We start from the raw sequence: 27,958 nt of genomic DNA on the forward strand, positions 1-27,958 counted from the left end.
GCCCCTCCCAAGGGGAAAAAAAAATATCTGGGCCTAAGTCAACTCTGGAGCCTGAAGAATGGCGTTTCCCCGACCAGCCGAAAAGCCGCCTGCCCGCTCCGTCCGCCGAGGGGATTTCAACCACGACGCCGGAGCCTTCCAGGAACTTTCCAGCCGGGGACGGGGGAGAGATTTTGTGTCTTTTATTTCTTATTTTTGCCCTTCTTTTTTCCGCCTCTCCCTCCCCTCCCCGCCTCGCCTTTCCTTCCTAGCCTTCTGAGGTAAAATAAATCCAAAGAGGCCGAGAGGAGACGGGAGGGTGTGCCACGTGACCCAGCGAGGCCTCCAACAGCTCGGCCTGAGCCCCGGACGCGGAGACGACGACGAAGAAGAAGCTTGGCGAGGAAGAAGGCAGGCAGGCAGGAAGCGGAGGAGGGGAAGGGGAGAGAGAGGGGGAAAAAAGAGAGGCCGCGCCTGCGCACTCCGTACTTTCCCAGGGACTAGGCGGCGAGAGGAGAGTGTAGCCGCGCGAGAGTCACGTGGCTGCCGCGCGGCCGGAGGAGGGGCGAGAAGGAGTGGGGGGGGAGGGAGGGGGGCTCCTCTCTTTTTTCCCCTCAGCGTCCAGTCGACTTCCCCGCTAGGTCACGTGGGGCGTGGCGTCACCTTCTCGCCGCGGCGACGCCTGCGCGGTTCTCCCTCCTCCCCCTGAGGGCGCGCGCCGCGGCCCCCCTCCCCTTTCCCCCTCCCTCCCTCCCTCGCGCGCGCCAGAGAGGAGGGGGGGCGGGCAAAGATGGCGGCGGCGAGTTAGAAAGCGGCAGACGGAGCGGCGGCGACAGAGAAGGAGGCAAGCGGGGAGGAGAAGGAAGGAAGGAAGGAGAAGGGAAAGCCCGGCGGCTCCTTCTCTCTCTCTTTCTCTCTCTCTCTGCGCAGCGCCGGCCAGAGTGAGTCTCGCCCCTCCCCTCCTTCCCTCCCTCCGGGTCCTTTCCGAGTGCCTTGTTTTCCTCCTCCGTGTGGGTTTCCCTTTCTCTTCCTGAGGGGGGAAAAAGGCGAGTCGAGACCTCCTCAAGCTCCCTCCCGCCTGCCTTCCCTTCCCGCCCCCCCCTTTTTAACCCCCCTGTATCCCCTCACGTTGTTCTGTCCCCCCCCGGGACAGGATCGCGCCCTTCCCTCCTCTTCCTCCCCTCAGAGAAAGAAGCGCCCCTTCCTTTCCTTTCCCCTCAGCGAGGAGGATTAGGAAGAGCCCGGGATCTCCCGCAGAGAGGAACGGCGGGAGGGTTTGGAGGTGCCGTGGAGGGGGGGGGGAGAAAGACATGCAGCTTTTCTGACTCCCTCACCCTTAGACGAGCCTCGCCTCCATCATCCTAACAGCAAGAAGGATGAGGGGCTGTGGTCAAATGGGGGTGTCTCGGACAGGCTGCCCCCTTGCCCAGGCTGAGATCTGTGGATACCCTAATAAGCGACATGCATAAACGTGCGCCTACAGACACATGGACACCTATATGCACGCATATACTGTATACGGTCACATATGTTATGAGTAACCAAGAGACAATATATATGTGCATATTCCTTACTGCAACTGTTGGGCTGGGCGTGCATGTTGTTTATTTGTTTATTTCAGTTAGCCTCCTGCTGTTGAGCCCACAAGGCTACCCCTCCTAACCCTCCAGGCTATCCCGTGACGGAGGCTAGAGGTGGAGAGGATGTGCTTGAGTTTCCTAGCCAAGGCCAGGCTTGAACCCTTCCCACCTGTACGCTCCTGTCTCTGGAAGCCACTTGCTGAGGAAAGGAGTCGCTGGGCTGAGGCCCTTTTGTGGTTTTGGTGTGTTTTTTTTACGTTGTCATCCTCGTCCTCCCATTTTTCAGGTTTTCCAGCCGACTTTTATCCCAGATTGTGGGGGAAGGATAGTGATCTTTAGGCCCAGTCACGGGGATAGGAAAGTCTCCTTGGTAGGAGGAGATTTTGGAAACAGACTAGGTAGTGTACAGGTTGTCAGTGTATGTAGTGCCCTGCCAATTGAGCTGCAGTGCCAATGCTAAGAGTGACCAGGCAGCAACGAGGGAGCTTCTCAGCTTTGCCCCTGGCAGGAACATATTTGCACACAGAGCTCTTCTTCAGTGAGTAGGCAGATATACTCGTGTGGAATAGGTTGCACGCTTTAGCTTTGATTCCCCCTTTGTCAAATGATGCCTGTAGCTCTCTCATTGGGTGAGTGGGAGAGTCCTGAAGAGAACATAATGCCCTTTAAAGGGGGAAGCTGGCTGCTGTTTGTTCCTCCTGGCTGACTAAGCAGAAATGCTTTCTGTTCCCTTGTGCGCCCAGCTTTCTTTACTGATCTCTTTGGTAAAGCCAGGTTAAGTCTTCCTTCAGCACCTGGAAGCTTTATGCCGAACCAGAATTTTCGCTGAGCCTTTCCGTGCTTCATCTGCCCTCCTGCTTGCTCCTCCTAAGGGGATTTTTAACACTTGGCCAGGCATGCACAGTGTGGCTTCTAACCCAACCCGGAAGTTTATGTCCTGTACACGTGGTTCATGTGGAAGTCTTAAAATCAAATGTTCCTCCTAGGAACTTTTCTGTGTGGTTGAGTGTACCTCACTGGAGGCTTTCAGGAGCACTCAGTCATAGTTGCTTGGAAGACATTTAAAAATGTACACATTTGCATAACAGCAATGTTTAACTACATTAGTGTAATCTATCCTCTGCTTCCAAACAGAAGACGCTAGTGAAGGAATTGTTGGAAGCTTCATGGGGAAAGTGTTGTATTATTTCTTAAATAATTTTAAACAATCTACTTTAAAATTGGTGTGGTTGTCGTTTCTTGTAAGACCAAATGTTTTCTGCTTTGGAGAGCTAATGCTTTTAGAAAGTAATTGAGTTCAGCTTCAAGTCCTGTTTAGTATAATCAGTGAAATCTTCGTCTGCAATTCTTACAGTTTGATTTAGTATGGAATGCACACTGAAATTAATCTGTGTTGTGTTGTCCCACCAAGCATAGTGTAGGCTATATATTTCAGTAGTTGTTTAAATGCACAAGCATGCAAACATTGACCAAATTCGTGTTTAGCAAATTGTCTACTCAACTTTTTTAAAAATAGCCATTTTCCTCATTCACAGTTTCAACATTGTTGTCTGCTGCTTGTTTACTTTGAGAGGAAGAGATAAGAGCTTGGTGATGTTTTACATTTACACATTTCTTTTTCTCTAGTGATTTTAATATTAGAGTTGATTGGTTGGTTGGTTGGTTGGTTGATTGGATTTTTACCCCGCCCCTCTAGACCATATCTACTCGGGGCGGCTTACATAGATAAAACAAAACAATATATACAAAATATATAAAATTATGAAGTCCGTACATTAGCAAGCCAGCATGGATACCTTGCCTTGTTTCGTGCAGCGACAAAGGGACTGATCCAAATGCAAACTTTCCTGTAAACGAAACTGTGTCTCCTCCAGTGTCACTTAGCTACAGTGTTGAATGTGGTCAGCTTCTAGCAACAAGAAAGCATCTGGTTGATGGTTCTAGCCAGCAAATGTATAAAGCTTCTTACATATTTTTCAATAGTCCTGAAGAATAGAAGGAGAAGAAGCAGCCAGTGCAGTAACATCCATGTCAGGAGGTTTAAACATAGAAAGTATTGGGCATCAAATGAGTGAAATCTGCAAACATTTTTTTAATTGGGTGAGATAAGTGTGGTCACCTGGAACATGGGTCCCAGAAGGGACACAAGGAAGCATGGTTTTCTGGCATTCTAGGATAAGAGCAAGAACAAGCGCCTTAAAGGTTTGGTGCAGTGAGGCGTCGGGTCCAACTTAGCTTCTTACTCAGAAACCCAGTTGCAAAATCACTGCTCCCAGTACCCATGGGGGGAGGTAATTATTAATGGTGGTGCATGTTCAAGGGATAAGAGTCCAACACTCTGGAAGTGGAGGTTGTTTGACAGAAAGATTGTTCTTCACTGGGCTTGGAGAACTGAACATGCCTTACTCTTAACATGGGCTGTGGTCAGAATCTTTGTATCCTGAGAGCATAGTTGTATGCAGAGTTCTGCTTCTCTCCCTGACACTTCAATGTAAGCTAATTCCAGGTACATCCCAGATTGTATCATGTTGGTTCTTGAGAGCAGACACTCCAAAAGAAGAGGGACTCAAGTTGACTGTCTTTACCTGATAGAAAGTACAACTCTTTGCAAGAGGGCTTTGCCTGTCATATCCATATAGCCACTGTGGCATTCTGTGTGTTTCTCATTTTAGTTACAGGAATATTCGGGGAATCTTATAGCGAAGCCACTTGTGGCAAAATGCAACTAGGAAAAAAAAAATGCTTCTTTTACCATAAGTCATCCTTGCAACTTAAATGGCCTAATTATAATTTCCTTTGTTCTAGAAATGGTGGAACCAGGACAAGATCTGCTGCTTGCTGCTTTGAGTGAGAGTGGAATCAGCCCTAATGACCTGTTTGATATTGATTCTTCAGATACGATGGGTCTCGCAACCCCTACTCCAGCTGTTCAGCAGGTTGAAACACTTAAATTTGTTACTGCATTGTAAGACCGACCCGAGTTTGTTTCTTTCTTTTTTTTAAAAAAAAGAGTATGAGTCTCATTCTGCTGGGTGATTAAGAAAGGAGAAGTTGGACGTTTTAATAAATGCTTGTTTGATATGTACTGAATGCGGCAGTTTGCGATCTGTGCGTTGTGATCCTTGTGAAAATTCAGATTAGCACTAATCCAGTTGCAGACATCCTAACTAGCCACACATCAGCCTTTCTCTGCTTCCAAGGCAATGAGCTGTAGTCGGTTTAAAGCTCGAGGTGGAGAGATGTGTTAGAGAAAAATAGCTGAGAGTTGCTTGTAAGCTTAAAATTTGATAGGTTCATTTGTTATAAATGAATATCCTTGATAGCTTCCCCCTGTAAGCATGGCACATTTTCAGTTGCTGCCTAAGTTGTTGCTTCTGTGAATGTCAGGATTTAAAGTGTTCAGTGCTGTGATTCTCTGTGCATTTCTTGGGAGACTATGCTTTCTTGTTTCTATGTAGGATTCAGTAAATATGATTTCATTGTCAGTGTGGAGTTTTCATTTGCCTGCAGCACACTGAAGTGAGAGAGGAGCAGTTCTCTTAGTTATTTTGTGCCTATATTGTATGCGGTGCATGCACGTCCAGAACCTTTGAAATACATCTTCAGGTTAGAGGCAAATCAAGCGTGCCTGTTGTGTGTGTCCAAGGTATCTTATCAACCTCATTTTTTTGTGTCACTCTTTTTAGTCAATCCCACTTAGTGCATTAGAACTAGGCTTGGAGGCCGAAGCGTCCGTTGCTATTAAAGCAGAACCGCAGACTCCGTCTTCTCCAACCGTGTTGAACATCAGGGTAAGCAAAATGAATTCCTCGGCATTTGACTTGTGTCTCTGTGAGGAACTTCATTGTGTTTACAAAAACTTTAATGGGTCACCGTTTTGTGCCTGTCTTGCAGGATAGTTTGCGTACTCGAGTCTTCTGCTTAAAAGCATGTTATTCTTAGTTGGCAAGTAACCAAAGTGTATGGTGGAGTTCAAAGATCGTAGCTAATGCATGGCATGCTAATATGTGTGTGTAGTATTCCTGAGAAAGGTGATTATTTACTTGAGTGTATTAATAGTTCCTACTTGTTCTTAAGTGGTTTTTCATTAAACTGCTTGTGGCATTAGAACGGTCTGTGCAGGCCAGTAACAGGTGTCTGTGTTTTGTTCTTTGAGTGAAGAATCTTGTCTTTATAAAATGACAATTGTGCTGATGAAAAGATATCCCTTGTGAAGTTTCATTCTGCAAATAGAAAGTCCTTCTATTCACAGAGCGAAAACATTAGTGGCTACGTATTACAGTGGACCCTCGACTTACAGGTGGCTCGACTTACAGATGGCTCGACTTACAGACTTCTCTGGCTGCAAAATTTAGATTCGACTTGCAGCCGGAGAATCGAGTTACAGACCAGAAAAAAACCAAAATGGAACAAAAATAGAATAAAAACTGCCGGTTATGAGATTAATCGGTTTTCAGTGCATTGTAGGTCAATGGAGATTCGACCTACAGACTTTTCGACTTGCAGCCACCATTCCAATATGGATTAATTCCGTAAGTAGAGGGTCCACTGTATTAAAGAAACAAGTCAATGTTTTAAAAAGGAAGCTTAACATTGTATCTTAATTAAAGGTTGCGAGAATTATAGGTATGAATGATCACACATCAGAGCGGACCATCATAAGTGCTATCACGGCTGATACCACGGTAGTCTATTGGCAGAGTATTTTGATCTGCACATTTTACGTACCGCTTTTCCGTAAGCTGAGGAGTATTTCTTAATAACGCATGGCAGAAAAGAAAATGCTTAGACCTGTTTCCCATGCTATTCAAGTGGTTCAACTGTTTCCCAAGCTACTTAAGTGAATTAGGAAAGCATCCGATGTTCAAGGAATGACTGCCATATACTAGGGTGAGATCTTGAAATGACAAGAATCCTTTGTGTTTCTTTCTGTAGCAACCACCATCGACCACAACTTTTGTGTTGAATCAAATAAACCAGCTCCCTACCTTGGGGACTACTATAGTAATGACGAAAACAACCCCCGTCACCACTACCAGGCAGACGATCACTGTAGCAAAGATCATACAGACCAGCACCACAACCCGGCCATCGGTCACCGTGCCAGTGGCCCGGAACACCGTGACTACCACAACCTCCAAGGACCAGATCCAGCTGAAAGATCTGCTGAAAAATAATAGTCTTAATGAGCTGATGAAACTGAAACCACCTCCTAACATTGCCCAGCCGGTTGCAACAGCTGCAAGTAAGTGGCTGTTACACACACCCCTGACGGATTGTGGGATGGAAGGGGTTCTTTAGTGGGACCTGAGTAGAATAATATGGGATGTTTTTTTTAAATTAAACGGCATTATCTCTCCGCTAAATCTTTGATCTGTAATCACGTACAAAGAGTAAAAGCAAAGCGGCATGCAAACGTGGAGAGGCTGGATTCATTACTGTCGCTTTTGCAAATCGTTTAGCAGAGTGAAAACTGTCCTTCTGTACTTAAGCAGCATGTTGGTGCATATTGATGGGTTGCTTTCCTCTTTCTGCTAACAAGAGAAGGTGAATAAATAGTAATACACATTTGCTTGTGATGAATAAACCAGGAACCTTGGTTTGCCTGCTGAAAGATAAGCCAGTCATGATTTAAGATTAGCTTGTTTGGGAGAGAGACAAGTTTGAGGTCCCGTCATGGGGCATAAACCATGGATGCATGACACGGGGCCTTGCTTAATTGCTCCAGCTTGTAGGTGGAGTTGATAAGAGCAGTTGCTTGAAGAAGATCAACCTAAATTGTTTAGAATTTATGCTTAGAATATAATGTGTGCGTGGAGGTAATGTGAGCTGACTTCCAGTTTGCATAGTATGTAGCAGAACTGCTGTTTTTAATAGAAGCCAATAGGTAGCCGGCATCATAAAATGCAGCTTTTGCTATGTTCCAAGTGGTCCCTTCATTAAGGGAAATCTCTCCTTAACAAGATTTCCTTTGAGTGAAAACTAAAACAGAAAATACATCTATACTGGAGAAAAAGAGAATGGTATATTCTTGGGAATGAATGTGCTGGCCTACTAAGATACGACTAAACCTGTGTTTGAAAATTATCATTGGGCCCAATACCATGGGAGGCTGTATTCTTGCTGTAAAAATATTGCTCTGAATCTAACACGCATTCTAGACCTTTTAATAAATATTGTGTACTGTCACTATATTATTAATTTGGTTAGAAGGGAACTACTAAATTTTGTTTATTTGAAAAAACAGTTGAGATCCAAAATACTAGCTTTTTAACAGAAATTAGAATAGTGCCTCCAAAGGTGGTAAAATACCACCAAGCCAGGTAAGAACACCTGCACTGTTAAAACTGGGAGCCTGGCTTCCTTTTCCTAACCTCCATTTGTCAAACTTGAGATGATGCACATTGTAGCTCTGGTGGGGGTGGGGGTCTTCTGCAGCTACATCCTTCTGCAACTACGTCATGCTCATGATAGGCTTATGTTGAGAATCTTGGTGTTCATTTCTTCAGGATTGCTTAAAAACTTGTGCATCTTGGTCCAGTGTAAAGCTCAGCCTTCTACACAAATGTGGGTAAGGTTTGAGTAAACTTTAGTGTTAGGGTTGTTAAATGTTGTTAACTTGGAAAATTATCCTTGCAGCTGATCTGAGCAATGGTGCTGTGAAAAAGGACACCTGTGCTAAAGAAGTAGCACGAATATGGGTAAATGATCTAAAAATGAGAAGCTTTTCTCCTACAATGGTAAGTGGAAGTTCATACACAAGAAATATACATTACTCTGGAATTTGAGTGCCTGGAATTCTAGAAAGGAGGTTTTAAGGCCTCTACTCCTTCTATAATAAATAAAACTTTTCACGCATTTAAGATTATTGAATTTTTTTTCTGTCCTTTCAGACATGAGAGGAGTAGCTACTGGTTATCTAGGCCTTTCATATCTTTAGTACTCTCTGCTCAGCTATATTCGCTAGGTGCCTATTCCGCTGAGGTTTCATTGCTAATAGAAAAAATATTCACTGAAGTTTTCATGGCATTTCTTCCATATGTGATGAATTATCCAACTTTTCTGTTATCTCTGAAACCAGAGGTGGGTAACTGTGGCTTCCCATAAATTTTCACAGTATACAGTCGGACCACCATATCTGCATGATCAGTATCTGTTGTCTCAAAATATAAAAAGAAAAGGCCCCGAAATATTTATATCCATGACATAGTTACCAGAACTGGGCACAAATTGGAGCCAGATATCATGCCTTGCGCAGGGTTTGCTATTAACTACGGTTTGCAGCATCTTGGGGGGGGAGCTTTGGGACTGACGAACACAACCCCCACCCTAGATACAGTGGTCATACTATAACTGCATAATCTTCCCCATGGACTGTCCCAGCTACGGCTGGTGGGGGTTGTAGGTGAATTAAAATGTAGGGGGACTTGATTCCCTGACGTTGGTTTTTGATTGTTTTGCCTTGATACCTTGATGTTTATGTTTCAGTGTGCAAGTTTTTTGTTGTTGTTTATGCTGTAAACTGCCTTAGGGGGCCTGTTTGGGGGGAAATGTGGCCTATCGTATTAAGGACTGGGCCGCATGGTCACTGACGGGAATATCGGATGATGAATTGGCTGTTGCACTACATCAAACATCTCTTGCATTTTCTCAAACAATACTTTTCAGTGTTTCAGCATCAAAATTATTAATGTTCCTTCAGACACCTCTCCCGAAGCGCCATAGGTAGAGACACCCAAGATTGAGAGTCTACATATAGTGTATTAAGACAGAAGTTGAAATCATCTGTATCCCTTAACAGAGTTTGCTTATTAGTCTTTCGTGCTTAAGATACAAACTTTGCAGCTGCTTTAAATCACATAAGATTATTTATGTACTAGAAAGATGACTCTGTTCCACTCTGAGCACCACCTTTGGGAAAGCAGCAGTCAGAGTTGGGGGAGCCCCTTTTATCCTCATTGCTCTGTGAATTAAGAGGTAGTGAACAGCGTTGTAAGGAAAATTAACCTGTTTCAAGTGCAAAGCCTTTAAAGGGCATTTTCTTCATTGAAGTTTGTGTCAGGCTCAAGTCAAATTGAACAGTGTCTTAAGCTTTGCTGCCACGTGGCATTTACACAGTTTAATGGATGCTCATCTCTGCTGCAGAAGATGCCAGTTGCAAAAGAGGAAGAAGAACCTGAAGAAGAAGATGAAGAAGAGATGGGCCATGCAGAGACTTACGCCGAATACATGCCCATAAAATGTATGTTTGGGGGGTTTTGCCACCTTTTGTTTATTTACTTATAAATGAGTAGAAATTGTGGTGTGTCTAAAGTAAAGCAAGTGTTCCTTTTGTAGATAGACCACTTTCCCTCTAGTTTTTTAACAGTGGGGAATTTCAACCTCACTCTGGGTGGCTGGGAGAGCACTTAGACCAGCGCCTTGGCTGTTCGTTCATTCCACGTATTCAAACCAACTGCTTTTATACTTCATCAGGCTTGTGTCTGAGGTTATACTTGAGAGTTTTACGTCAGTGAAAGTAAAGTTGAAGTTGCTACACGTTCTCCTCTGTAACTGAAGAGGCCTTGGAGGGTATTTAGCGAAAGATATCTCTAGGCATCTAACCCACCTTCCTCCTCCACACAGTGAAAATTGGCCTGCGGCATCCGGATCCAGTGGTCGAAACTAGCTCCCTCTCCAGTGTGACCCCTCCTGAAGTCTGGTACAAGACCTCAATTCCCGAAGAGAGCATCGATAACGGCTGGCTGTCAGCCTTGCAGCTGGAAGCGATTACATACGCAGCACAGGTCTGGCAGGATTGGATCTTTACTTAAAACCTGTGTTGAGGGTATGGCCCTGGTTCACTAGCCAGTCAGGTCCTGTTTAACTAACAGAAAGCCAGTGCATCACCTTCTCCCCCCACCCCCGCTATGCTGAGTTTTAATATGCCTTTGATTTTTATTTACAGTATTTTTTTTTTGCAGCAACATGAAACATTCCTACCTAATGGAGACAGAGCTGGCTTTTTGATAGGTGACGGGGCAGGTGTAGGAAAGGGAAGGACTATAGCCGGAATAATCTATGAAAACTACCTCCTGGGTAGAAAAAGGGCAGTTTGGTAAGTATGGAACCATTATCGCTGTTGTGGTTGCTATTACAGTGGTGCCTTGCTTAGCGACGTTAATCCGTACAGCAGAAATCGCTGCTAAGCGATTTTAAAAAGTGCATAGAAACACACTGAAACCCCTTCAGTGCATTCCTATTGGCTCCAAAACTAACCTTATGCGAAAATCCTCCATTGCAGCAGCCATTTTCGGTGCCTCTAAAGCGAGGCAACACAGCGGGCGGCCATTTTGGAACTGCCGATCAGCTGTGCGAAAATGGGGGATTTCCGATGATCGCTTCCCTGCGATCATGGCAAAGCCCCCACCGATCAGCTGTGCAAAAATGGGGGCTTTGCGATGATCGCTTCCCTGTGATCATTGCAAAGCAAATTTTCCCCATAGGGGCCATCGCAAAGCGATTGCTTTTGCAATCGCAAAAACAGCGTCGCAAAGCGATTTCTTCGCTATGCAGAGTGATCGCTATGTGAGGTGCCACTGTATTATTATTGTTATGGTGATGGCCATGATGATTATCATCCACGGTTCAACTGCAGTAGTGCAGTCAAAACTCTGCTCACAACCCAGGTTCCATCCCAGGTAGCTGACTCAAGGTTCACTCAGCCTTCCCTCCTTCTGAGGTTGTTAAAATTAGTACCCAGCTTGCTGGAGATGGGGGAGTGTGTAGCCAGAGTGCTTTGAGCGCTATGGGGTAGTATATAAATAGCATGCTTTGCTTAATTGTTATTATGTTTCATTTATATGCTGCCTTTCTCCTATAAGAAGACTCAGGGAGGCTCACAATAATAAAAATACAAGTAAAGTTAAAAGGAAATAAATAAACCCTAAGTTGGTGAAAGTACCTTGAAAAGAACACTTAAAAAATTCAGTATTTTTATATCCATGCCCTTGGTGTTTTCTGTATTTTTTATTTTGCTTTCCTTCTCACAATTGGTTGTCTTTTCTCTCTTCTAGGTTTAGTGTTTCAAATGATCTGAAATACGATGCAGAGCGAGATTTGAGAGATATTGGAGCGAAAAACATTTTGGTCCATTCCCTAAACAAGGTGTGAAAACTTTTTTACTAGGCACAGTGGGGTCGAAAGCATTAGGTAACGCTTGTGTGAGCGGCAGATTAAAACGGGTGCGTCTTGGATGTTCTACTGACACCGGCCCTTCTGCAGTTTCGTTGCCTTCCTGCCTCAGTTTCTGCGCCAGTGCGCGTTTGCTTAGAGTATGTGGTTGCGGTAGCTGCGCCGGTGGGTGTTAATTGGTCATCCAGATGTTTCCGCTACCTTAGACCTTGATGTGTGTTGCTGTGCATTTCGTCCACACTTGTAGAAACACATAGGCCACTATCCTAGTGCTGGTTCCAATTATTCTAGACCCATTGATTCAGTGGCGTTTATCTGTGGCGTTAATCTGCAGCTGGTTCAGTGCGTCTGTGAACTAGAAATAGGGTATTGGCCCCCGGGGTTAAGCCCAGTGCGTTGCATGCAGTAGCAGTGGGGCTTTCTCCCCTTGTTTTTCGTTGCGCTTTGTTTTGCCAGAAATCTGCTCAGGGTAGATATCCCCAACCCTTTTAAATTGGATTTGTAAAGTCTGGATTGAGGGGTGACTTTTATTGACAGAAGCACCCATTGATTGCAGATTTACAGACTGAAGGGCATTGCATTTGCTGTTAGCTTGGGAACACCTGATTAGAAACTCACTTCCAATAAATGCTTCAGGATATAGGCTGGAATTAGGAAACCCAAGATTAAGATACATTGTTTGCCTAATATTGCTTTCATGCCATTATCTGTGAATCCTTAAACAGCACTGTGCTTAATTTGCCTTAATAGGAAGGGGAACGGTGGATGTAAAACTTTGTAACCAGAGCTTGGAGATGTTACAGTTGTGGCGTTTCACACTTTTAATTTTGTTTTCTTTTCAGTTCAAATATGGAAAAATATCTTCCAAACATAATGGGAGTGTGAAGAAAGGGGTCATATTTGCCACTTACTCCTCCCTTATTGGGGAAAGTCAGTCGGGAGGTAAATACAAAACCAGGCTCAAGCAGCTTCTTCACTGGTGCGGAGATGAGTTTGACGGAGTTGTATCCTTTTGCTGTTCTGCTGGGGTGTCGATTCTTTAACTGCCGTGATAAATAGGCAAGAAGAGAGAGATCGTGGCTGATAAACCTGTCTGTTGCCTTCCAGAGCCTGATGAGCTTCACTTTCCATCAGTCCAAATTATTAAGGCCAGGGGCTAAGGATTGAGGGCACTGGAGTCTAACATCTGAAAAATCAGAAGCTCCCCACCTTTAGTGTTTGATTAACTCTTGAAGCAAGAGTAAAGTCTTTGTTCCTTAACCATGTATTCAGATAGTGTTTGATGAATGTCACAAAGCTAAAAATCTTTGCCCTGTTGGCTCTTCGAAGCCAACCAAGACGGGCTTGGCTGTTTTGGAGCTGCAGAATAAGCTACCGAAGGCCCGAGTTATTTACGCGAGTGCCACAGGTACGTGCCGGCCGACCTCTGGATCAACCCTGTTGAGTGTGTTTCGTTTCTGCTTTTGTTTGACGGGAAGGCGGTGTTGATTTTTGAAATCAGGGCATTTGCTTTTCAGGTGCGTCGGAGCCACGCAACATGGCCTACATGAACCGTCTCGGGATATGGGGTGAAGGAACTCCTTTTAGGGAATTTAGTGACTTCATTCAGGCCGTTGAAAGAAGGTAACATTCTTGGATCTTCATGTCTTTCCAATAGTAAACTCTCGGGCATAACCCAGAGGTAGAGCACAAACATTACTTGTAATGACAAGGGTTTTGCTTTCACTATTCCTGTCTTAGTACTTTTACATTGTTTTATTTTGATACACATTTTCCGTATAACTTCTTTAATTACATGTTCTTTGTTTTGTCTTTTTTTAATTCATGTTTGAACCATCTTTTGGTTCTGTGCTGGATGAAGTGGATTAGGTACTTAATTAAAATAACAGTCATATGCCAAAGACACTTGGTTCAGTGTATGTTAGTAAAGCCTAATAGGTATTCTGATTCAGTCTGATGCCGCTTCATATGAAGTGATCCTCATTATTCTTTTGCACATGGTTTCTGACCATTTCTGTTTTAAGGTAACAGTTCAGGGCTTGATTCTTGAAGTAATTATTTGCTGAGGTAAAACTAATTTAAACTCCCAATTTTTAACTTCAGACAATGTAGCAGAGTAATATACCTTGTCACAAGCTAGAGTCCTTTCAAGTTAAGGTTCGAAACCCTTTTAGTGCTAACCTTGGGAGACATGAAACCGCTTGTGGAAAGGCATTCTGAGAGAGACCTGTGCTGATCGATAATGGTGTCAGGGGAATCTGGTCCTGTTTTTGTACGTGTACATTTGTGTCACAAACCACAATCAGGTTGGATTCCATCGCGGTTCTCGACTTTTGGCCCTCTGTATGTTTGCGCCTTTTAATGCGAGAATTCGAGATGGGTGGGGCCACGGGAGAGTGAAGTCTATCTGTGGGGCCGCAGGTTGAAAGGTACTCCGTTACAGTCCAGAAAGATACTAGAACACTTGGCACAAGCGAGGTGATCCATATCTTGCAGCCTTTCTCCTGGTAAAGTTTAGTTTAGGTGTGCGAATTTTGTATGCATTATTTAGGAAACAAAATCCATTCTCTACTATATCCACAGAAGGCCTCTTCTTGCGCTGTGCTTCCTGGAACTTCTTTGTCTCTGTTCCTCATCCTTCAGCTTCGGTGCAGTATTAGGCTGTTCCAGTGTGTCCAGTAGCTTGCTGTCTGACAATTTCCATGTTTAAAATTATCTTTCTCTGTTCTTTTTTGCCTTTAGAGGTGTGGGTGCCATGGAGATAGTTGCTATGGATATGAAACTGAGGGGAATGTATATCGCAAGGCAGCTGAGCTTTTCAGGTGTGACCTTCAAAATAGAAGAAGTTCAGCTCTCTCAGCACTATGTTAAAATGTATAATAAATCTGTGAAAATGGTGAGTATTTTATATGTGCGGCTGTTCACGTGATAGCCTAGGAATCAAAAATTTTGAGCATTTGAAATTCAGACTTTTGTATTTTGTAACTTGCATGTTGTGGCCAATCCCTCCTCTGACCCAGTCACATACAGCTATGCATAAATATAAGTCCCATTGAAATCAGTGGAGCTTAGGTTAATCGTAACAGATTTATCCCATTTTCTTCAGTGGGATTAAATATAACCAAGTTCTTTGGATGGGTGAGGTTTCTTAGGCTGTTTTCAGTATGGGGATTAAAAATGCGTCCATAAAGTTGGTTCTTTGTGGACTCTTTGAATTGGAATTCTAACAGGTAAATCAGTAACCATAGCTGTAAGAGTTGTAACAGCCAGCTGTTAAACTTTTAAGCTTATTTTGCACATCGTTGTGTGACCGTAAGCACCGGCACCGCATCAGATTCCTTCTTTAATGTTTTGCCTTGCTTGGTGACATCGCTTGGTGCAAATTCCTTGTGATTTATAGAAAATAACCGGAACTCGGCGGTCTTCCTTTTTCAGTGGGTGAGTGCCAGGGAAAAGTTTCAGCAAGCCGCTGACCTCATCGATGCTGAACAACGGATGAAGAAGTCCATGTGGGGCCAGTTTTGGTCTGCCCACCAGCGGTTTTTCAAATATCTCTGCATAGCCTCCAAAGTGAAAAGGGTGGTCCAGCTGGCCCGAGAAGAGATAAAAAATGGCAAAGTAAGTTTTTCAAGATGGCCTTGGCGGGGGGAACGCTTTCCAGCCAAGAATGTGTTCCTTTCCCCATGAGAACAGGAGTGTCAGGTAGCCGTGTTCCTTCTTTAATTTGGATGTAAACAGGGTGTGTGTCCTTTTCTCCTTCCAGTGCGTGGTCATTGGGCTGCAGTCCACAGGAGAGGCGAGAACCTTAGAAGCTTTGGAGGAAGGTGGCGGTGAACTGAACGACTTTGTTTCCACAGCAAAGTAAGACCTAGGTGTCAGTTATACAAGTTTTGGGGGAGAACTGCTTCTGATGCTCTTAAAATTCAAAGCATTGTATAGTAAAAAAAAAAAAAAAAAGAAAAAAAAGAATGTGTGAAACATTTTCAGTAGAGGACAAAGGAAGGGCACATCGGGATGAAGGTAGAAACGGGCGGATTAATGAGCCGTGCTCAAGGGCATCGTTAAATCTCAAGATATCCTAGCAGCAGCCGAGTTTTAAAATGTCGAGGAGGAAAGGTTTTGTGGCTGATTCTTCACAGAGAAAGGCAGGAGAGGTATTCATGCTTTATCCTTTTTTTATATAATTCTGCAGGGGAGTATTTCAGTCTCTCATTGAGAAGCATTTCCCGGCTCCCGACAGGAAGAAGCTTTTCAGCTTGTTAGGCATAGATTTGTCTGTTCAAAGTAATCACAATTCTCCGAGGGACAGTCCTTGCAAGGAAGACAAAGTGAAGAAACGCAAAGGTAAGGCTCACCATTCTTTTTGAAGTTGGAATGCTAATCAGTACGTTAATTTTTTTTAGTTGGGGGGGGGGAAACACTTGAATAAGTCACTGATCAGTGCTGTTCACACGAGTGTAGATGGGGCTGATCTGCCTTGCTATCCCGGGAACATAAGCTGCAGCGGGCTTTTACACACATCAGATGCCATTTTTTGTCACTTAAGTCTGTCAGTGGCTACCTTGCACCTACCCCTACCATATACTGTGTATGACTTTTTACCTTCAATGCCTTCCTCCTTCCTAGGAAGCCTGAAAAATTCATCCTTTTTTGCAAATGGTGCTCAATGAAATTTTGAGGATTCAATAACATATTGAGGGGATGAAGGGTGTGCTTGTATAATTATTAAAAAAGAATAGATAGTAGAATTCCGCCTTCCGCGTGATGGTTCTCGGTGTTTGTAGAATTGTTTCCTTCCTAGACTTCCACTGCAAAGCAGATATGGAAGCATCAGTGACCTTACTGAAAGCTTGTCCTCAAACTAGCTACTTGCTGACTAAAATATGCCCCTGCTTCTGCCATTGTTCATCTCTGCAACCACTAGTCATCATTGTTAATGCAGTTGTAGTTCTCCCGTGCAGAGGCCTCCAGCTGTGTTTTTTATAGACCGTAGGGTTGACAGATATCAGCTCAGCTGATATTTTGTGCAAATTTCCAACCTTCCGAATACTTCAACATCTGTATGTTGGTAAGCCATAAATCATCAAGGATGGACACAATGGCCCTCCAGATGTGGCTGGTTGTAATTCTCATCAACTCTCACCAGCACCGAAGGATGCTGGAAATTTCCATCTGATAACATCTGAAAGCTGACATACATTTTCCCATCCTTGCTGTAGAGGGTGATGGTAGACTAAGGGCCTCTGATAACACTGGTTTATTCCCTTATGCATGAAAAAAAAAGGTGAAGAAATAACCAGAGAAGCGAAGAAAGCACGTAAAACGGGCGGATTAGCTGGCAGCAGTTCTGACGAAAGCTACAGTGAATCGGAAAACTCTGATAATGAGGAGAGTGATAACGAGAGCTCCCGGTTCTTAAGCTCTGGGGATGATGATGACTTCAACCCATTTCGGGATGAATCTAGCGAGGACGACGAGGACGGTGAGAAAACGTGCATTTTTTTTTATTTGTAGATTCTTTGAAGTGGTATCGGTCTGTTGTGCATCCTATAACCATTTATGACAGTAGAAACCAAGTGCTGAAGGAAGCATTTCAAAACAAAATTCCTTTCTAAAGCAACCACTTTTCATGCCTGTTCAGATTTTTTTTGTTTCGTTTTCCTATTTTAATATTTTTTTAAATTCCCTTCAGACCCTTGGCTAATAAGAAAAGAACACAAGAAGAATAAAGAAAAGAAAAAAAAGAAAAGCATAGACCCAGATTCTATACAGAGTGCCTTACTAGCGTCCGGTCTTGGATCCAAACGGCCTAGTTCCCTCTCTTCCACAGTGGTTACCTCTTCTACCACGCACACGTCAAGTAGGTGGAACGTTCAGTTCCTCAGTTGGGTTTTGAAGGTGGAATTCTCTCAGCAGTGACCTGTTTTCATATGATCTTCTGTTGCCCCCCCCCTTTGTGTGTGTGTGTGTGTAATCTCCAGCACATAGTAACACCCATAACAGCTACGTAACAAGTCAAGATGCTGTTGAAAGAGCCCAGCAGATGAAGAAAGAACTGCTTGACAAGCTAGAGAACCTCTCGGAAGATCTTCCTCCAAATACACTGGATGAACTTATCGATGAACTAGGTGGTCCTGAGAATGTGGCTGAGGTAGGAGTGGGACCTTGAATAGATCGCTGGTGGTGGTGCGGTCAATAAAGCTTTGTAGTCCGCGTAGTGAGAAGGATTGCTTAGCGATTGTTCTCATCCGTGTGATGAGAATGGCAGACCAGATCGGAGTCTTCTCTCTCTAGGAAACCTTGAAAAGAGAATTCAAGGCTGATATTGGAAGAAGGAATGGGTGCCTGAAAGGCTCCCATACCATGCTGAAGCAGATCACTTTTTTTCTCTCAGATGACAGGTCGCAAAGGGCGAGTTGTGAGTAACGATGATGGCAGCATCTCCTACGAGTCAAGATCTGAGCTTGACGTCCCTGTTGAGATTTTAAATATTACAGAGAAGCAGAGATTCATGGACGGGGATAAGGTAGCAATTTTGTTTATACTTCATCTTTGCACAGAACTTGTTTGTCAAGGAGGACAGAAGCAAAACTGTCGGTTTGGAAACCATATTCTGTTTTGGCTTCAAGAGGAAAAGAGCAGACCTTAACAATTATGAGCATCCCATGCCACTTACATTTACCTCCTTTTGAACAGTAAAATTAGAATGTCTGCAGGTTGCAGAAAGACCTCGCTGAAAATAGGAAGTTTTTTTCTGTCTAACTTGCCTAAGGAAGGAAGATAAGACCGTGTGTGTGTGTGTGTGTGTGTGTGTGTGTGTGTGTGTGTGTGTGTGTGTGTGTGTGTGTGTGTGTGTGTGTGTGTGTGTGTGTGTGTGTGTGTGTGTGTGTGTGTGTGTGTGTGTGTGTGTGTGTGTGTGTGTGTGTGTGTGTGTGTGTGTGTGTGTGTGTGTTTTTTTTTCAGAGGTTTGACTCAGCCACATGAAGCGAAGGTTTGAGCTTTGGATTTCTTGCTAAATGACACATTCCCCTTCCATCCCTCTCTGTCTGTTTTAAAGAACATTGCCATCATCTCCGAAGCAGCCAGCTCAGGCATCTCTCTGCAAGCAGACCGAAGAGCCAAGAACCAGAGGCGGCGGGTGCACATGACTCTGGAGTTGCCCTGGAGTGCGGACAGGGCCATACAGCAGTTTGGTGAGCAATTCCGTCTTTGTTTTCACTCAGAAATGGTGCTGTGTCGCCAGGCCCCAGTGGATGTATCTATTGTAAAGCTTTTAGATACTTAATTTAGTTTTGTTTTTGTCTGTTCCAACTATATTTGAATGTGGTGGGATTGCTGAACAGGTTGGGAAAGAAAGCCCTGATTTCCCAGCAAAATCTCTACAAGTTTTAGGGTCGCACTGGTGTGAACCAAATCTGTTTTTCGTTTTGGTGCGCAGGCCGAACGCATAGATCCAACCAAGTTACCGCACCGGAGTATGTCTTCCTAATTTCCGAACTGGCAGGAGAACAAAGATTTGCCTCAATCGTTGCCAAACGACTGGAGAGCTTGGTAAGGAGGTGGTTTTGCGTGCATCTCGGGTGAAGAACTTTGACTGCACAAGAGCACATTTTGATATAGAATGCATGCCTTTTCAGTGGCACCATTTGATTTGAAAAGATGGCAGAAAGCAGGAAGTTAGGTTTGTATAGAGAAACTTGATCCTTTCCGATTTAAAAAAAAAAGTGTTCTTAATTGTGCTCATTGCAATTTGAAATTATGCATAAGGATAAATAAATGTGAATAATTCAAAATAAAAACAGCTCTAAATATAGAAATGGGCCCATTCTGCTGCAAAAATTAGTTGCAGCCGTTAGAATCAGGATACCGACAAAGAAAGGTTGGATGCGTCAGTCATTGCGTGAATTGTTTATTTTTGTAAGCAATTAATTTTCTTTTAGCAGCTAGTTTTTGTAAAAATAATAATAATGATTGGAGAGTGACTTTCTTAGAAAAAAGGTTTTTACAAACAGGTTCTTTTTGTAAAAGGCCAGGATCTCTTTGTCATGTACCTATAAAACTTCTTTTTTTTTTTAAATTTAGGGAGCTCTCACTCATGGTGACCGAAGAGCAACAGAGACGAGAGACCTGAGCAGGTTCAATTTTGACAATAAGGTAAAAGTCAGTTGCATTTGAATAAAATTCTGCCCTAACCTGATGCTTCTCTTTATAATAAAAACAGTTTGCATAACAATTAGCACTTTCTTTTCCCTTTTGAGAAAGCAATTATTCATGTAGAGTTCATAACCTTATCCAATTCTGATGCTGGAGAAAAAACGCTCTTCATTTTCTAGGGAACTAATATTGTTTTACTTTTGAAAGAAGGACTCTGGTATTTTTATATTCCTTCCAATATCTCCTCCCCCTCCCTTTCCTTCCATAGTATGGCCGAAATGCACTGGAAATAGTTATGAAGTCCATTGTGAACTTGGATTCGGCGTTAGTGTCTCCACCAGCTGATTATCCAGGAGAGTTCTTTAAAGGTATACTTTAAATGCTGAATTATAAATCTTACTTAGATCAAAAGACAAATCAGTTTTGAATTTTGTGCTTCAATTCGGTGGATTCACTAATTTTTTTTCCCTGCAGATCAGCCAAGTTAATTTCTTTGCCGTTCATTTTATTGGCTCATAAACTGCCCAGAATAGTGCTTCAGCACTAATGGGGCAGTATATAAATTAAAGTAATAAATAAGTAAATAGATATATAAATAAATATTTTCCCTCAGTTATTGGATTAGGAAAACATGGTTTCTTGGGTAATGGCACGCTAGTTATGAACTTGTCATGCCGTTGATTCATCTTGCCCTCTGTTTTTACTTCTGTGTTTGTTTTAGAACTCTCAATATTAATACTGTTATCATTAAAAGTACTTTAACTTGCATTCGAATTATATTTTTGTAAAACTGGCGCTGATACCTATGAAACCTTACTGACCCCCAACCACCTTCTCCTCCTCTCAGATGTCCGGCAAGGTTTAATCGGTGTGGGCCTAATAAACGTAGAAGATCGATCGGGGAGTCTCACGCTTGACAAAGGTATTCGTGTGAGTGGGAGCTGTTTGATGTAATAAAGCTCAAAATCAATAGCAAGAGTGGTTTGGGTACAAACAGAACAAAATAACAACAACAGGGTGCCAGGGTGAGACAGAAGGACCTGCGGTGGTTGTTCCTTCAGGTCCCTGATGAAGAGAATGATTATCCTAAAAATTATCCTCTCTGTCCCTCTCATCTCCGGATTTACCAATGAATGCAAGAGAAGCTTGGGGGCGTGTAAGGAACACAGCAGCTGGAATGGGGCATGGATGGAAGAACAGGGTTTTGGATTCTGGGGAGAGCTTATACACCTTTCCGCTTGCTGCTGAGGTGCCTGTTTATAAGATGCATGGAAAGAATCTTAGAGGAAAGGCGGTTCAGTGAAACGACGTACTGGGCGACACAGTTGTGTGGCTGGAAATTAAGGAGCCAATAACTTCTCTGCCTTTTCATTTATAACTAAGCCACGCAGCCTGGGCCTGACCCCCCTGGAAAGGTCCTCTTTCCAAGCGAATTTGGAAAATGCCATTAGGTGCAGGAAACCCATAAAGGGCAGGAGGACAAGAGTACCGATCTGCTCTTGTTCCGTAGCAACCTCTACTTCGGTATGGAGGGGATCTGTAGCCACCACGATATAACCATGGATGGCCTTATGGTTCAGGAGTAGGTCTAGGATAAACGATCAGGATTAGGTATTGCTTCTGTCCAAGTCAAAGTGTGAAAAAGAAGCAGCACCCACTGACTTTCTAGATTCTGGCTCAAATCGCTCTGTCCTTGTTTTAGATTACAACAACATCGGCAAGTTTCTAAACCGGATATTGGGTATGGAGGTGCATCAGCAGAACGCTTTATTCCAGTATTTTTCTGACACGCTAAATGCAGTCATACAGAATGCAAAAAAGAATGGAAGATACGACATGGGCATTCTAGGTAAGCGTGAGTGATCCCACCATGTAGGAATGTTCCTCCTGTTCCTACCAGTATGCCAGATTTGGACATAAAGGAGGCAGATAGAAACAACCAGCAATACTCTGCACTTGCCTGTTATCCTGATTTCCCAGAATCAAGTCAGCACTGTATATCAGAAGGAAGCAGTGGCCAGACCCATTCTCTGAGGTCCAACCAGCTGATGTTCCCCCCCGTCCCATTCTCTTGATAGTTGCTGCTTTCAGGGTCTTCGTTCTTGTACCTCTGTGCATTTGGAGAAAAATCTTGAATTTGATTTTTGGATCTTGGGTGCTCCACCTTCTCCAGAAACCAGAGATTGTATTGTGTTCTGTTCAGCCAAAGAGGCTAGTTCAATTATTCTGTTAATTATTTCACAGTCAGAGCCATGTTAGCATTCATTGGATGGTTTTATTCTCTGTTCTTTTCCATCATGTACTGACAAAACCAGTATTAATCTTGTGTCTTTTTTTCTTCTTTTTTTTACAAAAAAAGATCTGGGTTCAGGAGATGAGAAAGTAAGGAAGGCAGATGTTAAAAAATTTCTAACGCCAGGATATTCTACCTCAGGCCATGTTGAATTGTACACTGTAAGTCTCTTGATTCTCTTATTTAATTTTGATGCTCCATATGTGATGTTAATATTGACACTCTAAAACGTGTGGCTTTAAAGCTTATAAGGAACTTTTCTATTCTGATGTATGTGGTAGATAAGCGTGGAGAGAGGAATGTCTTGGGAAGAAGCAACTAAGATTTGGGCAGAACAGACTGGACCAGAGGATGGATTTTATTTATCCCTTCAGGTGAGACTGTGTTTTCTGGAGACTTCCAGTTGAATGTTTCCATACAGCAGAACTGAATTCTGGCTATTCATATTAATGCTCCTTTGAGCTGGCTTCTGTTATATATTTTAAGTGCAGTTCAAACGAGGAACTACCTTTCCTTTCCTAACTTACTAAGTACTTTCCACTTCACATTTATATGGTATGTCTTATGTATTTTAAATGCTGCTCAGTCTTCAGAGCAACCCTACCAGGTAAGTCGGCATTATTTATCCCCATGGAACAGAGGCTGAGGAAATGGTGATTGACCTAAAGATTCCTCACGAGTTTCTATCTGAAGCAGTCTCAGTTCTGGTTTGTCTCTGGCTTTCTGTCACATATCATTTGTGGTTAAGCTTTGGGGAAACCTTTGGTTACTTTAAACTAGAGATGCAGTTATTTGTATACGAATACAAATATCCCTGCACAGGTGGCAGTAACAAGGGTCCAGCCTGATGGGGCCGGACGGTCCATTCACTGATGACTCAGGAGCTCGCGATTGGCTTGCCACTCCTGGGAGGAGGCGGGACAACAAGCCTCCCTGCCAGGTCGAAGAGTGGCTCACCAATCGCGAGCTCCAGAGTCATTGGAAGGATCCTGGAGCCAACAGTTGCGGCAGATTGTTGAGTCGACTGTCCAGCCCTGTGGGGCTGGACCCTCGCTCTCACCATCTGTGCAGGGATGTTTGTATATGAATACCCCCATCTCTGCTTAAAACTGACAACAAAGTCGCTATTAGAAGAAAAAAGGGGCTTGAATAATTCTTTTTAAACAGCAGATGATGAAGCTAGATCCCCCACCCCACTTGCCCCCAAATAAATTTGGACCGGGGGAATGAACGACCCAAAATTGTGGAAGTGCAGCTACCAATATTGTAGGCACATGTAATGGTGATTGTTTGGAGAAAGCCATCTAAGTGTAGACACCAAATTAATGGAGCTTTTTTTGTACCCAAATAATCCAGTTTTTTAAATGTTCTTGTTGAAAATACTTCTAGAATGGGCACACTTTGAGCGACGTAAGTGAAGCATTGGTACTTTTCAACAGTACATTTTCATCAGGGGTTTTCTTTCCCAGATACGAAATAATAAGAAGACTGCCATCCTCGTGAAGGAAGTGAACCCCAAGAAGAAGCTTCTCCTGGTTTATAGACCAAATACCGGAAAACAACTAAAACTGGAAACCTATGCAGAAATAAAGAAAAAATATAAAAAGGTTACTTGATCTCTTTTTTTAAAGACCTTTTAAGTGTATAGAAACAATACGAAAGAGGTAATGGTAATCAACGTGTCTTATTTTATACTAAGCTGATAATTTTGAGAAATAAGGGGGAATGAAATATGCACCTGAGAATTGCACTGAAATTGTGTTTGACTCTGTAAGTCCAAGTGCAGCAAACGATGGTTTATATTTATCTGTAAACCATGTTTTCCCACATCAAATATGGTTTGCGGTGTAAACTGATCATCTGTAGGGCTAGATCCACACAGACTCAATTGTCTGAATGGAGCTGTAGGGAGCTCTTGATTGTAGCTCTTCTCTAACATTTATTTTATTATCAGGTACCTTCTGATGATGCTCTGCCTCACTGGCTAGAACAGTACACATCGTCTGCAGACACGTGCACCCACGCTTACTGGTATGTTTTTCAACTGGTATTGAAACAGTGATGTAATGTAGGAACACCACATGTACTGGTTTTCTCAAGAATTCCTGGGGAAACTTCTTATGGGCGCATACAGGAGGACCACAGTATCCGCGGGGTATCATTTCCAAGCCCTGGATGCCAAAAAACGCAGAAGTATTGAAGTTGGTCTCTGGCTCGGTTCTTGTAAATACCCTTTGGAAATAAGTATAAATACATACTACTGGGATTTTTCATTTAGTATTTTTCGGTAGCGGATCAATTAATCAGCATAAATTGATCATGCGGTTGGGGGTCTTACTCTATGAGAAGGATGCATCAGCAGGAGAAAGAATGCAGCTTTGCCTTGTCTGCAGTGCAAGAAAAACCAAACGTGGCACATAGATGCATTGGAGTCTGAGAAATAACTGACCACGTAGGTCAAGTTTTGTCCTCGTTCTCTTTTGACTTGAGTACCAGAGCAACAACTTGATGCTCTCTTAGTGCAGAAGGAGGTGTTCTTCTCTTAGAACGCCTAAGGAAGACCGTCCATGCTGGCATTTTCTTCATGCAAAAATATCTCTGTGTTTTATTCTTTGCAGAGAACAAACCTAGTTTTGGGTTGGGTTGGGTTGGGTTTTTAAGGAAAGCATGTCTGTTCATACGTCGGTCACCCCTGTCTCTTTCAGGAGAGGCAACTGTAAAAAAGCAAGCCTGGGGCTGGTGTGTGAAGTTGGCTTGCGCTGTCGGACTTACTATGTCCTGTGCGGTTCAGTCCTGAGTGTCTGGACGAAGGTTGAAGGAGTTTTGGCCTCAGTGAGCGGTACAAATGTTAAAATGCAGATTGTTCGGCTAAGGACAGAAGATGGACAGAGGATTGTCGGTGAGCCAATCTGAACGTATGAGATCTTTTGGCCAAGAGCCTTAAAACGGTGCAGCTGGTGCCACCCTCTTAATGGGGCTTTGACCTGTTTTGAAAAGCCCTGCCCACCTTCCTGCGCTTTGCACTGTCTTTTTTTCTCCAAGGCTGTCGCTTGTTTTCCTTGGAAGCACCTTGCGTGGAAAAAAAGCAAGGGTCCGGCTTGTGAAAGTGGAAACAGACACCCATTTGGTGCCGCTTATGCTGCTCCACATCATCCTTCGACACCAAAATGAGGCATGCTGTGATATAGAGAGGTCAAATTGTATTTGTGGAAGCCAATCCCTGGAAAGGATATCTCCTGTCCCAGAAGAAACGGGGATCTTTTTTTTTAAGTCAATAGTAAAATTAGGAGAGCAAATTTCCTTCCTGTGCACCTCCTACCACAGTCACTTGAGGTGTCAGGACCCCTTCTGAGTTGAAGCTGGCGATACCCACTCTTGGTGTGTTACCTGGGGTGATGAGGGGAAGGTTTAAAAATTGGAATCCAGATAAAACAGTACAGGTTCTTCTTTGGGTATGGTTACCTGTGTCACCACCTTCATTTCTCTTGCAGGCTTGATCATTCCTGCAAACTGCGTGTCTCCCCTGGTCAACCTCTTGTCGACCTCAGACCAGTCCCAGCAATTGGCGGTGCAACAGCAACAGATCTGGCAGCAGCATCACCCACAGAGCATTTCAAACTTCAACAATGCATGAGACAGAGAGTCTTTGGTATTTGGCTGTAAAAAAAAGCGTTCTCGTTGCATTTTTCTTTTTCTTTTTGGAAAAAAAAGTATCAGGGACAGATTCCAAAGAAATAATTTTTCAGTTCCATCACGCTCTCTCTTAGAACTGTGCAGAAAAGGCAACCGGAAGGGTGGTCAAACTGAAAGCCAAACACTGCTTTTACAGTGGTCCATGCGTCCTTTTTTAAAATTCCTCCGTACTCTTTGTAGTGCTTCTTTTTACAGGTGTTTATTTTTTTCTTTCTTTCTTCGTCCTTCTCAAGCTACAACATTTGCATTGGAAGAGGCTTGTAAATTCCCAGCCAAGCTGTCCGTTCACCTTGTCATTACAGTGCTCAGGGTTAAATGCAGCACATCGGTGCCATTGCTGTGGGGGGAAGTTCCTCAGATGCATGTATTTTTGAGTTCATATATAGAGACTATATATATATATATATATAAAATACTGGTGGCAACAAAGGTCTCAGCCTGTTAAAAAAGAGAGTACATTTATTTTAAAAACCAACATGAGGATCTAGAAGTGTGCAAACCTAGCATTTTCAGGATTGTTCCCCCATTTCGGTTTAGGCAGTGCATGTCTTCAGATCAGGCATGAGTGAGATTTTTTTTTCACACAAAGAAATTGGTGAGAGGGAGAAATGCAATCTAAGTGCAACATTAAAATTCACATGGATTGGATTTTCTGGCTTTCTCTTGGAAGCTATATATGAATTTGAATCGACAGCATATTTTTGTGGGTGTGTGATGGGAGACATCTTAGAGTTTTAAAATTACTTTTAAAAAGAAATGTGTTCATGGTGTTTCTACTGCGTTGCTGCAAGAAATGGCTTTAAAAAGGCCTTGTTTTCTTTCTCTTTCCGGATATTCCCTTTTATCCAGTAAGGTTTCTGGAAACTCATGTGTGAATTTACTTCCATTTCATGTTACATCTCTTTTTTTTTAAAGTTTTTTTTTGCAGGGGGTTACTGATTACTGTACCTTACTTGAGCTGTAAATTAGACTGTGGGGGAGGGGAGGGCAGGAGCAGCACGTGAGGATCCTGATATATGTGCTGGGTTGAATTTTTCCGTTGCCCCATCACTTGAATATTTTTTTTGTTTATGTTGTAAGACATTGTAGAGTTTATCCTGGAGCTGTTTAAAATTGTAAATGTACAAAATGTGAATAGTCACTTATCTAAGAATATGGATAAGTTTTGTTTTGCCTATAATAGTAGATGTTTATAAAGAAGTGAGGGACAGTGTTTGTCATTTTTCTTCTTGCTTGCACAGGTTGCACTATTAAAAAAAATTTGAGATTGTATAAACCTGTCCACAAAAAACTGCAAGGTAGCAGACATCTTGCAGGTGTCAAATTTAAAAAAGGAAAAAAAAACCTTATTGTTCTAACAAGCAATGTGTCGTGTTTTCAGTCCGCCAGTTTCAGTCCTAGCAACCTTTTCTTGACAACTTTGGATTTTAAAAGACAAGCTTAGGAAACATCCCAACACAAGAAGAGGAGAGAGAAAAGTGTTAGGAGGGAAGGACTCGGAAGAGTATGGTGCTATACACAGCCTACCTCAGGGCTTCAGCTGTTTGTACTACGACACCCACAATCCATGCTTGCTGGGTCTTGTGCCAGCTAGCCAAAGCGCGTGTCAAGCAATGGCTGTCCTGCTCAAAAGGAGCCGCTCCTTCATGTGCCATTCTCCATGGAGCAGCAAAAGAGAGATGCCCCCCAAAAAACCCTTTTGCACATCCCTGTTCAACCAATGGGCACCGTTGGCCAAGTTGCCGTTTTGTGTTTCTTCCTACACACAGCTGGTACGCAACCAAGGAGCACCACCATCAACTCCTTACCTAGCAGAACTTTGCTGCTGAGACCTGCCCCATTGGACTGAACGCTGCTCATGTGTCATGAGTAGGATTGCGGCCGGTAGAAGAGAAGAGCAAGGAAAGAGTAGATACTGTATGTGTGTGGGTGTTGTGAGTGATTTAAAACTATATGAACTAGACCTAGAAAGGTGGCCATCTTAGAGGAATGGAAGGTTTGCACGTAATGTTGGTTGACCTGCAAACCGTGCAGAGCTTCGCAGCCATGTTGTGTTCCATTGGCCGGTTATGGCAGACGGCGACTT

At 43.3% G+C, this 27,958-nt stretch overlaps 1 protein-coding gene across 6 annotated transcripts; it reads left to right on the top strand.

Annotated features, from left to right (window-relative positions):
- Nucleotides 1-27,233, top strand: SBNO1 (strawberry notch homolog 1). 6 transcript variants are annotated; one of them, XM_072983221.2, is made up of 32 exons: nt 1-390; nt 4,365-4,495; nt 5,246-5,350; nt 6,495-6,804; nt 8,199-8,299; nt 9,705-9,801; nt 10,185-10,345; nt 10,523-10,656; nt 11,615-11,705; nt 12,575-12,736; nt 13,005-13,140; nt 13,250-13,355; nt 14,475-14,628; nt 15,168-15,350; nt 15,496-15,593; nt 15,925-16,076; nt 17,017-17,214; nt 17,425-17,592; nt 17,714-17,883; nt 18,127-18,258; nt 18,790-18,925; nt 19,171-19,283; nt 19,815-19,886; nt 20,155-20,254; nt 20,734-20,808; nt 21,589-21,735; nt 22,246-22,340; nt 22,461-22,553; nt 23,649-23,786; nt 24,134-24,210; nt 24,885-25,078; nt 25,671-27,233. In XM_072983221.2, the coding sequence occupies exons 2-32, from the start codon at nt 4,367-4,369 to the stop codon at nt 25,811-25,813; spliced, it is 4,170 nt and encodes a 1,389-aa protein (XP_072839322.2). In that variant the 5' UTR covers nt 1-390; nt 4,365-4,366; the 3' UTR covers nt 25,814-27,233. The 6 variants fall into 6 exon arrangements, with proteins under 6 accessions (XP_072839322.2, XP_078237874.1, XP_078237875.1 ...); XM_072983220.2 differs by lacking the exon at nt 1-390 and adding an exon at nt 746-920; XM_078381747.1 differs by lacking the exon at nt 1-390 and adding an exon at nt 746-920 and having other exon boundaries at nt 9,708-9,801.
- The last annotated feature ends 725 nt before the right edge of the window (nt 27,234-27,958 follow it).

Source organism: Pogona vitticeps, chromosome 14 (assembly GCF_051106095.1).
Source record: "Pogona vitticeps strain Pit_001003342236 chromosome 14, PviZW2.1, whole genome shotgun sequence".
NCBI lineage: Eukaryota > Metazoa > Chordata > Lepidosauria > Squamata > Agamidae > Pogona > Pogona vitticeps.

Bases quoted from the DNA above. Each gene is read 5' to 3' on its own strand.
- SBNO1 (XM_072983221.2), top strand. From the start codon at position 4,367: ATGGTGGAACCAGGACAAGATCTGCTGCTTGCTGCTTTGAGTGAGAGT. The intron at 4,496-5,245 runs GTTGAAACACTT...CACTCTTTTTAG, and splicing joins CTACTCCAGCTGTTCAGCAG to TCAATCCCACTTAGTGCATT. The intron at 12,737-13,004 runs GTATCCTTTTGC...CCATGTATTCAG, and splicing joins GAGATGAGTTTGACGGAGTT to ATAGTGTTTGATGAATGTCA.